We start from the raw sequence: 17,594 nt of genomic DNA, 5'->3' as shown, positions 1-17,594 counted from the left end.
GTTCTCCTTTTTGACAAAAATTAACATGAAAGCAAATGAAGTTGCTGCTTCTCAACCACACCTTAGATTCCTGAGTTAGAAATTCTTCAACCTCTGAAGTGGTCAATGGAGGCAGATCCCTGATGGCTTTATAGTACGCTTTCACCTCCTTCTTGTAGAGTGGAATGTCCTTAGCATAGAGAAGTTTATTTGTTGGTGCTTCCTTAAAAGAAAATATTTGAAGCCTTGTCAATTTTCACAGCACAGATTTCCTAAGGTTCCACCTCCACATAGTTAATTGCATCTAATTGTGTCTGTTCTCTGTGTGACTCATTTCTCTTTGCAGTGGTTATATGCAAGGAATCAAGGTTATGAAATAAAGATGAAGAACAGACGCAGGACCTCAGTAATAGTTCATTGTGTTTCGTGACAGTTGCCATGTAATTACTTCTATTGGCATCGGGAGTGATGAACATTTGTCCCTCAGACATATTTTTCTTCCTTACTTCCTCCTCACCGCTCCCCAGACCTGAAGGATTGTGAAAGCTGAACCAAAGGGCTTGAGGCTGATGCCCTATTTACGTACAGGATACAGCAGTGCTGTGGAAAGTTCCCCTAGGGTAACATGCCAGAGAGCCTTGCTAGATCCTGTCCTGGCAGAGGTTCCCCTAAAAGTCTTTGGTCCCTACTGCTCCTTTTGCTCCGGGGTTCGAGAGCCAAAGGGATTTATTTTTTTCCCCAGGGCTTCAACAACCCAGGTCGGCACTGACCCACCAGGCAGCTTTAGGCTCATCCGAGGAAATGAATGCTGATGTTTGTGGGAGGAGCCGAAGCCCCACCTGGAAACCATGTTTTCAGAACGTAAAAGTAGGGGCTGGTAGTTTCCTGTCGTTTAACTTCTGGGGAGTAGATGACACAACCATGTGGTATCTTATCACTGCTGTTTCCACTGTGTGATGAAATGATTTAAATGTTTGTTTTCTAAGCGGCTAAAGAATGTTTTAAGATAAAAGGCTAAAAATCATGAAAGTAAATACATTTTAGTACTAAAAGGCCACAAGATGTTTACTGCATTGCAAACCTTTATCAGGTTTCAGCATCCCTTTTCAAATGGCTAATGGGAGCTGTTGTATCAACAGTACTTCACAATGGATGTTAGGCATAGAAACCTAACAGACCATGCTCATTTGCAGTTTTTCCATCAAGTGAGTGATTAATTTTAATTCATGACACTTCACTCCTAAAATAAGGTAAATAGGCACTTTATTTGTTATTTACCTTTAACAGATGAGCAGGCGGTTCAGATCACATAGGAAATTAGTCCATTTTTATATAAATTTTTTAATGCTAAAAAATCTCTAGCCTGTTTTTCTTGATAGTAGGAGCCTAAACAAATGCTTCCTGCTTTGGTCCAAAGAAAGGGAAAAAATCCTCGGGAAAAATGGAGTATTTCTGATCCCCAGAGTTCTGGGCACCGTACTAAAGAGCTTTTGAACGTAAGATTTCTGGACTTGTTACTCCAGCAAATAATTTTGCATATAAAAAGGGAGCAGCTAATACATGTGAAAGGAACTGTTTCAAACTTCAGAGTTCATTTAAGTATTTTTACACCTCCCAGTAGCTTACTATGTGTACTTTCTGCACATTGGTATGTGGCAGACAAAATCTGGACTCCTTATGAAATAATGTTAATACTTTTAAGACCTTTGTTTAAAAATTCTTTAAAACTTCATTAAAATCTTACAATTTCCATCCTCTTCCATATATTCTATAAACACACTGTGCAGAAACTAAGTGCAGAGAAGACAAGCAGCAGTTAACTATAAATATGGCATTCTAGTAGCTGTATCTGTTTACTCAGTGAATTCTTCAAAGTCTTGTGAGACGGAGCAACAACGAATGGAAACCCAGCTTAATTAGGCCACTGACAGTTTTGGCCCTGATGTCAGCAGATCCAGGACTTCATCCCCTAAATCATTATACAGTTGAAAAAGACATTGGTTGACAAGTTAACAAAAGACTGGAAGGGCAGCATTACCTTCCCCAGTGTCTGTTCTGCTAGAGAAAAGGCATCCATGAAAGCTTGTGCTATTACAGATAAACAGCCATCTATATGTGAAGTCTTCTTAATATCAAAGACAAATTGGGGATTCTTCAGTATGTTCACCCAGAAGCGAAGAGGAAGACTAGACAGAGAAAGAACAAGCATCTTTAACCACTCAGGTCGCACAACCACTTTAAAATGGTAGTTTAATTGCTCTGCACTCATGGAAAGAAGCCTATTTCTGGGCTGCTTATTCATGTTAAAAAAGGGATCGGGGAACAAAGGCTACAGAGCAAACACACCAGTCAGTCACCCTTCCATCTTCAAATAATGCTCTCAACCTGCAGATACTTCCTTCTGAGTGTGAAGTCAGTATGCAGACTTAGAGGTCCTGGAAGCTATGGTGGTTTGTATCAGTATCCAATCGATCTACTAAAATTACTGGGATCCACAAAGCCAAACCACATCTTCAACCAGACATGCCAAAACCTTATTCTTCTGATCACAGGTGACCTGTTCCATCTTTGCAACTACATTTTCAGAGAGTGCACGCACTCCTGCGCGTATCATATGGGCATACCTGTTGGTTTTCCATATATGGACCACATCAGGGTCAGTAATTTTTTTGCTCTCAGCCTGGGCATCCAGAAAGTCAAAAAAGTACTTGATGGCAACAGGTGCTTTATTGTTGGGTAAACTCCAAATGCTCCTGAAGAGCTTTTCAACAACTGAATGAATTGCAACCTGAAAAGTAAGAAAATGAACAGTGCCATTATTACACAAGAAAAGAATAGGATTTCTTGTCTCAGAGAGCTGAGCGTGTCCCAAAGCAAGCGCACACAGAAACTACAATACGCTTGTGGCAAACATCTAGGCCATAGGTTATTGGCAAACAAGACAGTCAATAACAAAAATTAAACTGCTGCTTTCAAATGTCACATGTCCTATCATTTTACCGATATGAGAGTTGTGGTGAACTTTGTGATAAATCGTCGGTGGAAGGAATCACTTGTTCCAACAAAGACAACATCAACTTTTCGGATACTGTTGTCACTGTTGCTAAAGGCATCTGGAACGTACGACTGGAAGTAAGAGGGAGGTGAGCAAAAGGAGTTTAACCAGTTTTCTAGGGCACTGGTCTTCACGGTGCCATCTGCGACACACATTGAACACATGTGCTCATCAACATTTGACAGCCAAGCGACTGTGGCGCTTGATCTAATTCTAGGATAACAGCCTTGGGTGGCATATGAAGACACAAATATTAGAGAGAAGAACTGAAAACTGGGTATTTCTGATCCAGAAGTGAAGCTATTTGGCTCACAAAAGCAAGCTGGTTGCTGATGGACTCACTGACATCATCACAGAGTATTCATAAGTAGAGGCAAACAATGCAAAACACCGTTTTGTGCTTTTTTTCTTCGCATCTGTTCTGAAGCTCAGTTCAGCTCAATCATCTCTCAATAAGAAGGATTTAAGTATACCCCAGGGCCTTGATGCGCTACTGGCCAGTTCATTTCACGCGGCAAACTCTGCAATTGTGTCTGCGTGCGTGTACGGGTGAGAGAGAGAGAGGGAGAAAGACGTGGTTCAGTGCAATTTCCTTTAGTGCACAGCGTATCGTGGGTGGCACTTCACAGTGAAGGATATCACAGCACTGTTGTTCAGAGCGCTATCCTACTTTGAAGGAGGAGATGATTAATTTAAAGCCCTTTAAAAGGACTGTTTCTTAAGAGCCTAATCTTTTCTTTTGTACTTCAGTTTTCCACCATAAGATATTACTGGTTTACTCCAGCAGTTCCTAAGGGCTTGTGTTAGTTTCCACAGCTAATGAGAAATGACCAGTCTTCATTCTCACTTTGGGTAGAGTCCCAAATTACTTCAGATGCTATCAACAATCTAATTAAATAATGATTGACAGATTTTTAAATGCACAAAGGCCATAATCACCATCCCTTCAGGCCTCTTGTATTGCACAGCTCTCAGTGTTGTGCACTGATTAATAGTTTAAGTAATATGCTGTTGCAAAGAGTTTTATAACCCTTTTGAGCAAGTCAGAAGCAAGATGACATTACCAGAGGGAGCGAGCAGGGCTTATTCCTAAGGAATGCGCATTATATAAATTAGGTAATCGTATTATAAATCCTAAGGACCTTGTTTTTAAAATTAATCTAGTTATTTTGGATGCTTAATTTGAGACCCTAAAAGATTATTCCATTTCATGGGCAGTATTTTGTGAAACTCAGGCCTTGGAAGTTATCCCTAAGCTGGGCAAACTCCAGTAGAGAGTGAGGAGATCGCTGACTGAAAGCTGTCTCTCCAGAAGGGATCGTTCTCGCTCTGTGGAACTCAGTGGCAAAACCCACTTTCTATAAGCTCAATAACTACTTTTTTTCTTTAACCTAAGAAAAAAGGTTGTGCTTACCGATGAGATAGAGAGCGTGAGTAATAGACAATTTTAGAACTCTAGCATTAGAAAACCTGAAATGTGTCCGTCTTTGCAAAAGGTCACAATCCATAGTTAGCGTAATGATTTTTATAGGCTACCTTTTTATTTTATTTATACCTGCATGTATATTTAACATTTGATATACATGCAGGAAGTCTACGTAATTTCTGCTTTAATTTCTATTTCTGTTGTGCCAAACTAGCCAAGCCGAACATCAGCCCTCCCCCAAAATAAGGCCTTTACAGTTTACCTTGGTTGACAGAAGCTTTGTCAGATACATTTCTTTCACTTTGAATTTTTGCTTTCCTTTGTGACCTGCTCCTTTTACATCTTTGTTTGCTTCGGAGTCTGGTAAAATCTGTCGTGAAGAGATCAGAGAGATTACAGAGATACAAATACAGCTCGGTATTAAATCTACCACTTAACAGTGTAATGACTGAACTCACCAAATGACAGTGTTCATCCGAGTAGTCCACATCTAAACAACAGAAAGCAGAGAGCAAAGAGGCATTAATGAAACACACAGCTATAACCTTGTGAATTCTGCTGGGCTCTGGGCTGTGCACGCCAGGGTGCCGAGCAAGCAGGCTCGGCGTCACGCTTTCCTGCCTGCAGTGTGGGGGAAGCCTCTGAGAAATGCACAGGTCCTGGCTCACCTCCCCAGGGCCAACCTGTAGCTCAGACCACTAAGCTAGGGCATCATCACCTGCTGCTGGGGTAAAGCTGGCAGCAAATCGCAGCTCCTCTGAAAGGAGGACAACAGACAGCAGATGAGGTGATTGCGTTAGTCTCTACGAGTACTCAGTGCAGGAGGGCTGAGGTCGGGCTTGAAAGCAATGGCTGAGAACGGGCAACCCTGTTCTTGCTGAGGGATAGAGCAATGCCAACCCAGTGATGTGCACCTCAGGGACACAGCCCTCCTAACTTTAGATGTCCCCTTTGAGGGCGAGATGAATCACACCCTAGGAGTGTCTGTTTCTCCCCAGGGGCTACAGAAAGTCCACCTCCCCTGAGCCACCAGCTGGGGTGGAGCAACCTGCATCACAGGGGTAGATGAGATGAACCGACCCCTTGTAAGTACCCTTTAACTCCTGACCTGCTGTTGAGACTGCCGAGTCAAAGCTTTCAGAAACACAGTCAAGAGAACAAGGAAAATTCCAAAACTGCATTTTTTTGTTATGTCTGTGATGCACAACGCCGGGCACCAGAGCAGGGCACGTTGCCTGTGTTGGTCTCACCAGTCAGCACTTTGTGTCATCCGGGCTTCCCTGCCCTGCTTTCCTGCCTGTGAGTCTGTATCTTTAAGCATTCATTTGCCGAGGACTGTAAGTCCTTCTGTCCTTCTTTCCTTTGCCTTCTTCCCTCCTCCTAGGCCCGCTGTGCCTGCCAGAGGCCCAGAGCCAGGGTAACATGGCTCTTCATTTTGCTCAGCTATATCAAAGTGCCAATTTTTCTGACCTCCTATGGACCAAGATACAACCTGTCATAGCTCAGCTCTCTGCACTCCCAGCCCATTCTCCACAAAAGATTAAATAGGTTGCAGTTCCTTTGTTACCTGATCGGGTATTTGCTTTCTTTTTAAAGATCTTTATGGTTGCTCCATTGGAAATCTGAAAGCAAAAGCAAACATATCATGCTGAAACAGAAGTGTCTAGAATTCACGACATCCTCAGTTTCATTTCCTCTGTCCTTAAGTCTGTGCAGCGCAGGAGCGTGCCAGCCCGCTTCGTTCTCACCACGCTGTGCACGGCTCTCAGCAGGCAGCCAGGGCTGGGCTTTCAGGCACGGGCAGCAGCTGCAGTTTGTTATTCTTACCTGGCAAGGTGGGAAGGCAGCTCCTCCAACAAACCGGCCTTTAAGACCCTTCCCTTTCTTTGATTTTTCTGGTTCATCCCCTGTTCGGACATTTTCGTGTACTGCTTTGTGCTGCTTCTTGCACCCATCTTTCTACAGATTGCCCAGGTTGAATTCTCTGGCAACAATGCAACAGGATCTTACGGGAAGGTGAGGCAGGGAGGGGAACACAAGGATGATTTCTCTTCTGACCCTTTCTTCCAGCTCAGTCCATCCCCCCCATGCCCTACGGAGGGGCCATGTTGAGGGTCTAGCCTGGTGCTCCCAAGAACTATTTTCAAACTGAGCAAAATATTTACGCCCCGTGGACCATAAGGTCAATATCCACATCTAGCTACCTTGGGATTTCTAGGGAAAATCTTCCCCCCTCCTTCCCTGAATTTTTAGTGCTGCCACGATAGTAACTATTATCTTTAAAAGAAACTGGTAAGTCATGCTTTTATTGTCAAAGAGTAAGTCAAAAACAGCTCCTAGTGAGAACTGCACCACTGCTCTACTGTCAAATGTTGGGTCTTGCCAAGTGCAGTGTACTTCCCTCTATAATTACAAAAACAACTGGCCAGTTCTAGGAAGGGACCTCTGCCAAAATAATTTAAGTGTTTTTTAAACCTTGGCAGCCAGCCTGGTGTGAGAAACCAGTTTAAACATTAAGATACTCTATCAAAAGCTGTGTCTTGCGCCAAAGAAATCTGCACTTACACCTGCTCCTGGAAAGTAAATCTCTTTTATAAGTATGATTTTTTGCAGGGTTTCCATTTATCATACAGTGTTTCAGAGCTCTCTCAGATAACACAGAGCACTTTAAAACCACACTACAAGTGGGAATATGCTCTAAGGCTAGCTTGTGAGGTGACACAAACCCAGAGAGTCCTCCTACTTGGCCCTGAAGAGAGGTAAACAGGAACAGGGCTACCCAGCAGCTGACGCCCTCCCAGAGCGGCGTGGGCAACACGCTGCCTCCGCTTCCTCTCCAAGACGCAGGAGAGCAGCTCAGTGCTGAAATGTGTTGGTGCCTGTCCTGAGGGAGACGGGCAGAGCTCGGAGGGAGAACCGTGCTTCCCTCCAGGAACCAGAGGCGCTGCTGCAGTGCAGCCATGATCCAAGCCCCCACTTCAGGTTTTATTTCCGGGATCTCTTGAGATCCACACAACATGGGGTACAGCTATTTTGCAAAACAGAAGACGTAGTAGTGTGGCTCTATGCCTCTTCCTTCTTCTCCAGGCCTCCTGTCCTCCCTATAATCCAGTTTTTGTCAGTGAGCTCCCTGGATCACACACTCAGATTCGCTCTCTGGGGCTGTGCCTGCTCCTGGAATGTGCGGTGCTGCTACAGGTTGAGAAATTGGAGATCTGTGACTGCACAGCAGATCTGGAAGTGGTTCTCTAGCTCTCTTCTTGCATGGGAAATAGAACATCATGATAATCAGCAACTTTCTTGTCAAGGCTTGTGGTTATTCTCATGCAAACGATAGTGCAGACCTCATAAATAATCACATCCATAACACTACTAGGAGCAAAAAACTAGAGCAAAAGGAGTACCCAAGTCGGAGACACATGAAAGTCTAATAAGAGTACAGCGGATTTTTTTCCCTTCAGAAACACCACACAAAAATGCAAACATTCCCTACTTGCACATTTTAAAAATCAGTGCAGAAACTAAGTCTTCTTTTTCAAGAGTGACTGGTGATTTTGGGACCTTTACAACACAACCCTCATGCTCCAGTATCTTAAAAAGATTTGACAGTACTTCCCAGTTTCAAAAATCTGGTTACTTTCTACCATTTAAGGCTGGCAAACAAAAAGAAAAATTCAGGCTTGCCACAAAACTCTAAGCATTGTTGAAATCTAAGTTAGAATTCCTCAGGCAACATTACTACCCTCACACGGTATATGCAGCGTTCCTTTTTCTTGCTAACTAGACACCTTTACATTCCTTTTTGCATTAATATGCATACAAGAAAATAAACTAGATATGCTAATGGCTGATACTTGCCACTAAGCCACTGCCTAAAATGCCACTAAGCTTCTGCTTAGAACGTACATTATTTTGTCAGTTTCAGAAAAAGTGAACTAAAATATCTAACAGAGATACCCAGCACAATTTCCATAAGGCAGCCGCTAAGCTATAATTAGTGTAGTTACAGCTTTGCAAAACCAGCTGAACCTCCAACCTAACTTGCATTTGCCTGTAGAAACCTCAGACAAAAACAAGGACTGGGACAAAGATACCCAGGGATGACAGAGACTGGAGCAAACTCATTTGCCGTGAGGTATGGCACCCATGAGCCATGGCATGCCATGAGCTCAGGAAGGGCAAAAAGCTGCCAGGTAAAATCAGGGAGCACTTGCAACAGCTGCCTGCAGTAAAGAGGGCGGGTACTATCACATTAGACAGAAGTTCAAACACCTAATCAGATTCAAATCTACATTGACCTTTGCTTCATAGACCCTGACTGCAACGCTACAATGTCCTAATTTGTACAAAATCTTTACAAGCGGAGTGGAGGAAGTCCCACACTAATCTATAGGCAAGATTCAAGAGAGGCACAGGAAAAGCTGTATTTAAGACACTGGATGGTGACTCAGGACATCTGGGTTCACTGCTACCTCCCCAGGTGCGCCCACGCTACATACAGTCCTGCTAGGGGTCCTTGTTCCTCTCTGTGGATGGCACTGTATTTGCTCATGCAGACAGCAACGTGTTCAGGGCTGGCTCAGGTTTCTCAGCACCATACTGCGTTGCACGGCACAGCCCTACTCTCATCAGCAAAACTTCTAAATCAATAAAAATTTGTTATCATGTTAAGAGCCAGACTTTCAAATTCAACAAGGCATGAAGAAAGCTCACTAAAAGCACTCAGCATACTCACCTCATTTCCAATATCTGCAAGCATCAAAATGTGAGCTACCATATCACCTGAGGCCAACCATCTGTTGCGCATTTTACCCCAGCCCCTCACCCTCTTTTTTGACTAGCGTCAGTGGAAACTCCTTAGACAGGCAACGCTGCTTGCTATGCTTTTGCAATGTGCTACACCCAGAAGGGCTCTGCCACCAGTTGCAGCCTTGTGTGTTCTTGCAATGATGGACAGATTATTGCAGCATTGAAAACGACTGGTTTACAGGTGCAATTGGAAGTGGAGGGGAAAACTTACGGTACAAGTGGCGACAGTAGATGGAAGGAGAAATAGAGAGAAAAAGGGAAGGAGACTGACATAGGAGGTCTCAAGAGAAGAGCAAGCAAACTCATCAGTCCTTTTTATTCTGACTCTCAATGAGCTTTCACAAGTATCACTACTGCCTGTTCAGATAATCAAAATACGAGGTGGAAAGAGGTAAACAATTGCTCATGGTGCAACCAAAACTCAGCAGCAGAGACTAGAAAAGACTCAAGGCAACATTCATAGCTGGAAATCAGATGCTGTTTTAACTGAAATGCTCAACAGAAGTAACAGTTTACCTGGTATGCTTGAACCAAGCAACCCTGCAACAAGCAAACCTCTGAAAAGTAACAGAAAACATATGACTTATTGGCAAGGAAGTTGTGTGTCACACTTCTTTCCTTCTGTTGATGATGCTCAGCTATCTCTTCAAGATTTTGATCAATCAAGATACTTCTGGCTGACAGCACTTGGGAGTTGGGGAGAAACTGCTTCTCGATTCATTGGTATGGCTTCCTTGCTTACCTCGTAATGACCGATGGTATTTAGCTTCCTTATCCCATCCTCCATCACCTCTGAGGAACCATCAATATCTAACAATTCTCTTTGCTGCTCCTCAGACACAAGTTCTGCAGTATGACAGCAACAGAAAACAATTACATTCCAATGGCATTCTCACTGTACAGATGTTTGTAAAGAAAAACAACACCTAATTTATTTTTGGGCCTGTGGCTCCCAACTGAGCCGTTTCTCTCTGTCCTTGTACTAAGTCACATGAGAGTGGTTTTGCGCTCCCACACTACACCTTCCTTTTCTGTGGTGACATCCTGGGTGGCTTCCATTACTGCAGGCTATCGGTGCCTCACTTTGTGTTGGTCAAGGCAGAGTTTTTGGACGTGCTTTCACCTAACCTAGCTATTCTGTTGCACAAGCGTGCCCTCGTGTTATGGCCACGTTGGGACTAGAAGAAAGGTTCCACAAGCCACTTCTAAGAGATCACTAAAATGAGCTGGACAAGACTGACATAGTATTTGTGAAGGGTGGTCAGGCACTGGTGGTGGAAATAAACATCAGATATGAAAGTAAATTATCATGACTTGCCAACATAGCATCTGAGAAGGTGAGGAAATATCAACATCTTAGGGAGCAAGTCCGGGAGGTGACAAATGCCAACAATGTAGAGTTTGTAGGAAGGATGGTAGGTAGGGACTCAATTACTTGGTAATCATGATGTGTCATCTTACCCACTGCCAAATTTATCAACCAGCTGTACTTAGGTGGAGGACCACCTTACTTAACCCAGAAAAGGAACATATAAATTATGTGTTCAATAAATAACATCTGTTTGTTAACTGCATGCTGAAGTCCTTGCAGAACTGAAGCAGATGTAGTTCCAATGTTCTAACTCGTAGCATAAATGATCTAGTATTTTCCCAGAAATTCCTTACAAAAGCTATGTTCTGCCTAAACGCTAAAAAAAATCAAAGCCAAAGGTAGGAATTCCTAACAAGCAAACTCCACTGACAGAGTAGTGAACTCCTTGAAAATATAACACAGTGACACTCTCTTACCAAGACCAATTTCATCCAGCTGAAGACCATAGAGAAAGCCATTCTTATTAAGGAAAGCCTGAAGGCTCTTCTCCTTGGCTTGGCCTATGGTGTCGCAGTCCAGAACATTAACTTGGATAGTTTGACAGGCATCTCCACTCTCATTTTCTGGGATTTTTTCAAATATAATGTTCACTGTCTGGGGAAAGAAACACATGTTATTCTGACTTACAGGGAACACCTGGCATGGGAAACCTACAAACTCCTGACAGCAAACCTGAGAGATTTTCAGCATATTTATTATTGAAGCTATTTCAAATAAAGATTATTTGAAGCAATTACACAATGAAGCATTTAGAATTCCTCGTGTCCGAAGAATCAAAGGTATATAACTATATATTTTCAAAAGTGTATTTTGTATTCTGCTTTTGTGCAAATCTATTTCAGTGAATTACCAAAAAAAGGCAGGAGACCAGGAAAAATTACATGCATGTTCTAGAAAAAGCAGATCTTTTATTTGAAATGAATGCCTTAAAAACAAAACTGTAAGCGACTAGAGATCTGATAAGGTTGCTAAGTAAGTCGTCATGGTAAGCATGATTATTTTCAGTGGATAGGAAGCAGTGTTAAAAAGTCTATTTACGCCAGCAGATTATGCTGAGTACCTTATATCGCACAAAACAATACACCTTCCCTGGAGACGTCAGTGTCTATCTGCGTACAGCCATGTCTCTAGAGGCAGAAGAGACAGGGCTACCGCAGAAGCAGTGGAAAGGGAAAGCATGCTGCAGCAGACAAAACCCAAAGTGGTCCAGATCTGCACAGAAAAGTGTGATTTATTCTATTAGTTATTGCTCCAGGTCAAACACCCACACAACCTGTCCAGTTACAACACCCCCGCCCTTTAGCTCACGGCTGCTCTTAGCTGGGACACAACTCATCTGCTGGGCTGCACACAAGGTGAGTGTGTGCTAGAGGGAGGTGCCAATCAGACTGGGTGACCATCTCCAGAGAATGTTTTTAGTCAGGTCGTATTTCTGGTCAGGTCAGGCAGATCAACTGCTTCCAAAAGGCAGGGAAAAGGGATGAGCACAGGATTGCTAATGCCAAGTGATAACAGCACTCATTTCCAGTGCCGTAGCCTGCTCCTTGCAGAGACATCACTGTTCCGCTACATCGACGCAGACATTCTGCTGCAGATGTCTTGGGACAGAATTAAAACAAGTGTTTTAGGTGCCAGCACTTGACTGCAGGTGGCATGGGAAAATATGTAGGCATATGTACTCGAACCATTCTGGCTGTTGGACATTTTTGTTATAATACATATCTTTTGACTGACATGTGAGCACTGCAGGTGTGACTCAGAGAAGGAGTGATCGTTAAAAGAGGAAGCAACTAAAGAATTTTTTTTTCCCTGCCGTCATGTGAAGGAAAGAACTTCTGTCCAGGTTGCTGCAGGGACAACTCTTCTCTCTTCTTAGAAAAATGGGTAGTTATTAATAGTTGTAGAATGCTATTTTCTGCTTTATTACAAGCAAGGGTGGAAATTACAACACAGTGGTGGTGAAAAAAAGTAGTCCAATGAAACATAAATTAACTTTACTGTTTCTACAGAAGCAAAAGGTGTATTAAAAACAGGGTTGCAAAACTATGAAGACGACTAGGATGTAACTGAAGTAACTGAGAATAACTTAATCAGGACATCAAGATGTTTAATTGTGAGGAAAATGAGTCCATGGAAAGGACAGACGGAACGGAAGAGGCGGAGATATGGGAACGGTGCCTCCAGAAGGAGAAGCAGACTGGATGCCATGCCTCAGGTTGGGATTTCATGCAGAAAATTAGTAAAAAATGTATTGGCACAGGAATGAAGGAGTCATGCTTGGTCAGGCCCACAGACCAACTGAACAGACAGCAGTCCTGTCCTTGACTTTGATTGCCCTGAGGTCATGGTCTTTTAGGATAAAAGTGTGGACAGGGACTAACTGTTATTTCGTCTTTGGAAAACTCATTTTAATAAAAGTCTTTGTCTCTTCTAGTCTCTGAACTGATCTTTCTGGAGTAGCTACTCACACTTTAGCTGATGTTGATTTGTCTTTACATCCTTGGAAGCATTCCTTCCTTTAGTTGATCCTCTGCTCCTAACATTATTCCTACACTGCAATATTCATGTTCCTGCTTCTCCTTCATTTCCTCTTCCTTTCAGACTGTCAAGAGAAACTGCCTTTTTCTCTGCTGCATTTCCTTTTCAGCACATGCTGTCACACAGATTGCACATAAATGTGCAGCCTCTTCAGTTATTAGCATGCGAGAGTTCTCCCATCCCCACTCAAGTCACTGTAGGATGACAGGACTGTAAAAAGAGAGTAGTAGTCCTTTATGTAGCGGGAATACAAGTCATTTATGGGCTTCTTGATTGAAAGTATCCACAATGTGAGGATAATAACAACACTTTACGACTCAAAGAAATGGTCAGATGTGAAGAAATATTTAAACGCATAGAAGTCTCTAAACCAAGAGAGCCAGACAGTTTTGCTAATATGATTTCCTGCAGAAGTTAATCTTAAGTGATGAAGCAATTGATGGGGAGCTAGGAAAGCCAATTATTATTAAGTCTTCCCTCCGTAGTTGAAGTTTTCATAAATCAGATTCAACCTGTCTGACAGCACAATCCCTGGCTTTAGAAACCGTTAATCAGAAGCTGACAGTCACAATCACTGCATTTAGACACCAAGTATAGAACTGGAAAAAGAATCAGAAATGACTGTAAAATTACGAAAGCCCTTATATGATCAGTTCTGAAGGTCAGAAAACATTTAAGAGAAATTACAGGAGGACACATGGAAGTCACAAGGAAACATCATCAGGCCCTTTCCTAAGCTCTCTCACTTTGCAAAGGAAACAAAAATACAAGTTAACTTAGGGAAAGATTCAGGAGGAAATTACAGGACATGTGGTTCAACCTAGTAATATCTAGAGTCGAGACTTCATGCATTAGAAATTAGTGATTAGCAACACAAAGTCACAGTGCTCTTCAGCAAAGACTCAACACAGGTTGCAAGAATTGTTGAAGGCTACTTAAGGAGAACAAGGCTAGCATCTGCAACTACTTGTATAGGAACTAGCTTGGAACCTAGCTAAGAGACAGGAACAAATTTTAAAAACATTTTTTCACTCATGCAGTGACAGAAATAGTGACGTTTGAAGACAATGTTTACAGATGGTTTTTCAGATTTGTAGCTTTCTTGAAAATGAATTTCAAACATTGAATTATTTAGTAAAGCTATTAATAACCATAGCAGATAATAAATGAGATGTGGCTTAATAAAGAAATGTGATAATATTGTATTTTCTTAGAAGTAAAGAAAAATCATCTGGTCTTTTATATTCAAGGGCTCTTATTCATGACCCTGTTCTCTATTCAGCTATGCATCTGAACAAAGTGTATTTCCATTTAGAGACAGACTGAAAAAGCAAGAAAAACTTCTGAATGGTAAAAGTTAGAGAATTTATGTAAAGGAGGCAGCATCGTGATGTACAGCACAACGAAATTGCCTTAAACTTACTTGCCTGTCTCCCAGACTATGAAATATAATAAACAGGAAAAATCAGATTGATGGTATGATCCTTCTGCAGCAGCCAGAACAGTTACCCATGAAGGGGTTATAGAACAGCTAACAAATTGGCACAGAAAATGCTACAGGAGTTAAATTTAGGCTAGATGGGCACTACACGAAGCAAGGGTTGTACTCTGGATGCTGCAGTATGGTCCTCAATCTGTATCTAATTCAGAAGACTCTCCTGTAGCCAACATCTGCACTGCTCACTTCCTAGCAAGGGCTGTTGTGTCCTTTTCTGCTGACGAAAATCCCCGTATGTCACATGCTTTTAATAGCTTCCTTATCTCTCACAAAGTGTGCCTAATAATACCACAACCATGGTGTCTTATTAGGAAATTGGGCTCCCTGTCTCTGCTTTACTCCCTTACAGCCCTCCCACTTCTTTTAACACCCTTCTTTTAACTGGTAAAGCAGTTGAACACTTTAAACAACCTTCCACCATGTGGCTTTGCTTCACTTTCAATAAAAGGCTGTTGCCTGAACAGGTGAATTAGATAATTTCCTCCCATCTAAAAATGCAAACTCATTTCAGCAAACAACTCAACAGCCCAAATACCTTTTGTAAAATAAGCAGTGACTATTCAAAAGAATGCCGGAGCACCAAGTCTACCACATGAAGAAGTCTCCCCTGGTTTTCCACACGAAAGATTCCACCGAGAACTTCTCCCATGCCAGGCTGGCATTGTGTAGCTTTTCTATTTAAAATGAAACACTTCAGTGAAATGCTAACACTCAGCTGTGCATCGCGCTTCTTCATCAGTCACTGAGCAAATTATCCACCGAGGGGTGCAGCTGCTTGTCTGCCTGTGAGAAAGCAGGCTTGCTTCTTCAGCCTGCGAAAAGGCTCCACGACACATCCAAGTCTCTTTCAAGGCAGTTTTATTTCTCAATACTCAAATATAAGCACAGCGTGAAACCACACAGCTCCTCAGCTCATAGTGGACCAGTGCTTTCAGAAGCATCTTTCCTTCAATTCCTCTGCTTGAGTATTTACTTCAGCAGCCCATCTCTGTTCAATATCTAACCCTTTCCAGCAGAGAGGGGTAACAGTAGGGGCTTGGCTGGTCCCAAAAAAGGCATGGAGCCCAGCCAAGGGACAGCTCTAATACAATTCAAAACCAACATGCTTCTTTTTTCCTGTTACAAATGACCTGAATTTTAGAAAATCTCTCCCATCCTTCCTTCTTTCTTTATGCTTCTTCCTACTGCCCCAAGAGTTTATCTGCATAGTGGTGTGTTTAGGAGAGGACCTGTGGAACTCTCCCTGATATTTAGGAGCCTGTCTGTATCCTGCTTTTATTAGTCTGGAACTGCAGTCCCAATCCTGAAAGGAGAGATTCGCATGCAGAGTGCCTACACCCTTGTTTGTGCCCTGCCACTGATTTGAGAGTTGAACTCCCTACCAGATGCATCCCTGCATCTTCAAGTGTCTACACTTAAAAATCTGGACACTGAGAGTCTGCAGATGTGCTTCAGTATCTTTCTATCAGCCTCTTTTTGGCTGTGTTTTTATACTTTGCTCTGGACAGCTAGGTTTTAATGTACTGCTATTATGGGGCTGTGGAAAGGGGCAAAATAAAATACCAATAGAATACTGCAAGACTCAGAATGTAACTGCAGTGAGCAAATGTGCAAATGCATTTGAAAACTCAGCTCAGAATTTATTCCATTTAGAAAACAAAATCTGCAATCCTTTAGGCAGAAATTTTCTTCCAAAGAAAGGAGAAAATACTTGGTTCCCTGTCTGTATGCTCACAGGTCCTGCATGTCATTGCAGTGCATGTGAAGCGGTGTTCGTGAGAGAAGAAAAGCTGACTCCTTCCACTTTCGCATCCTGTTAAATGCTATTCTTGAAAAGAAAATGTGCACGGCTCGCCTGCTTCCCCAGCCCAGAAAGCCTCGCTGTTCCACCTAAATCTCTTTCACAGCACAGTTTTAGTTTCCAGCGTAAATCTTAGACAAAACACCAAACAAAACTGTTTCCCTGTCCAGCCAGAACTAGAGTCCTTGGGCTCCATCTCTCCAATTTTACTGCAGGATCCTCTCTCCTTTTCTGATGGTTTTAAAGGGAACATTCAGCCACTTCTCAACTAAGCCCAATAAACTGCTGGACCTTAGCGGGGCAAGCTGACTTATTAATCCTATAACAGTATCATTATCTCCTATTTAAAAGCAGGAATACAAAGTACAAAGGCAGCAAACAACATTCGAGAAAGGCTGTCTGCTCTCTTACTTCCTTGCCTGTCCGCAGACAGCCTTCCCCACTGATACGGAGTCCTTCAGACCACTTCCCCTCTCTCCCCTTCACTGCAGGCTGCCCACAAGACCCTATCAGCGACTGCATGCATAGAAGTAGCACTAGGAAAAGTATTTAAGGCAGTTTCAGAATCAGCTATCCCCACAAGGTGCTCTCAATTTGAATTTGTGCTATAAATAAGAAAAGTCAATCAATTCCACAGGACCAGATGTTCCTGTGCAGTCTACTAGTAACAGGCATATTGAGCTTGCTTGAAAATTGTTGCTCTGCGTAACTACTGGGTTTTGTATCCTATGGCTATATATAGCAATACATTTAAACTTAGCCTGGATCCCAAATGCATGCCAGAATGCAGCGTACAAACAAGGAAACCAAAGATGCGGTATTATGCATTTAATTTTTAGTCACAAACTTCCTTTCCAAACGCACACTGTGGTAATTTAGCTTGAAGCACCTTCAGATGAAGCTTCCAACAACAGCTTTTTAAATAGCTATAAGAAGACTTGCCTATAAATTTGTCAGTCCAAGAGCTTTCAGCAGAAAATGACAGTTCAGAAATGTTTCACAGAAAGGTTGTCATTGCAGTAAGCTTCCTACGGGACCCCGTGAGTTAAGACCAGTGGAGTGCTGACTAGCCAAAATTTCCAGGGTCATGTAGTCTACTCCAGTATGTGGCATCTT

At 42.5% G+C, this 17,594-nt stretch overlaps 1 protein-coding gene across 1 annotated transcript in view; it reads right to left on the bottom strand.

Moving 5' to 3' along the window:
• PLXNC1 (plexin C1) overlaps positions 1 to 17,594 on the bottom strand; it is a 73,232-nt gene that overhangs the window by 6,060 nt on the left and 49,578 nt on the right. Inside the window, exons 22-29 of the mRNA XM_075151202.1 lie at positions 11,058 to 11,235; positions 10,012 to 10,115; positions 6,028 to 6,082; positions 4,919 to 4,950; positions 4,723 to 4,830; positions 2,604 to 2,767; positions 2,018 to 2,165; positions 62 to 202 (exon numbers count right to left, since the gene is read on the bottom strand). Coding sequence (XP_075007303.1) covers positions 62 to 202; positions 2,018 to 2,165; positions 2,604 to 2,767; positions 4,723 to 4,830; positions 4,919 to 4,950; positions 6,028 to 6,082; positions 10,012 to 10,115; positions 11,058 to 11,235 — 930 coding nt within the window. The remainder of the gene's footprint in view (positions 1 to 61; positions 203 to 2,017; positions 2,166 to 2,603; positions 2,768 to 4,722; positions 4,831 to 4,918; positions 4,951 to 6,027; positions 6,083 to 10,011; positions 10,116 to 11,057; positions 11,236 to 17,594) is intronic.

Source organism: Calonectris borealis, chromosome 1 (assembly GCF_964195595.1).
Source record: "Calonectris borealis chromosome 1, bCalBor7.hap1.2, whole genome shotgun sequence".
In the NCBI taxonomy this organism is placed as follows: domain Eukaryota; kingdom Metazoa; phylum Chordata; class Aves; order Procellariiformes; family Procellariidae; genus Calonectris; species Calonectris borealis.
This window is presented reverse-complemented; position numbering and strand designations above follow the sequence as displayed.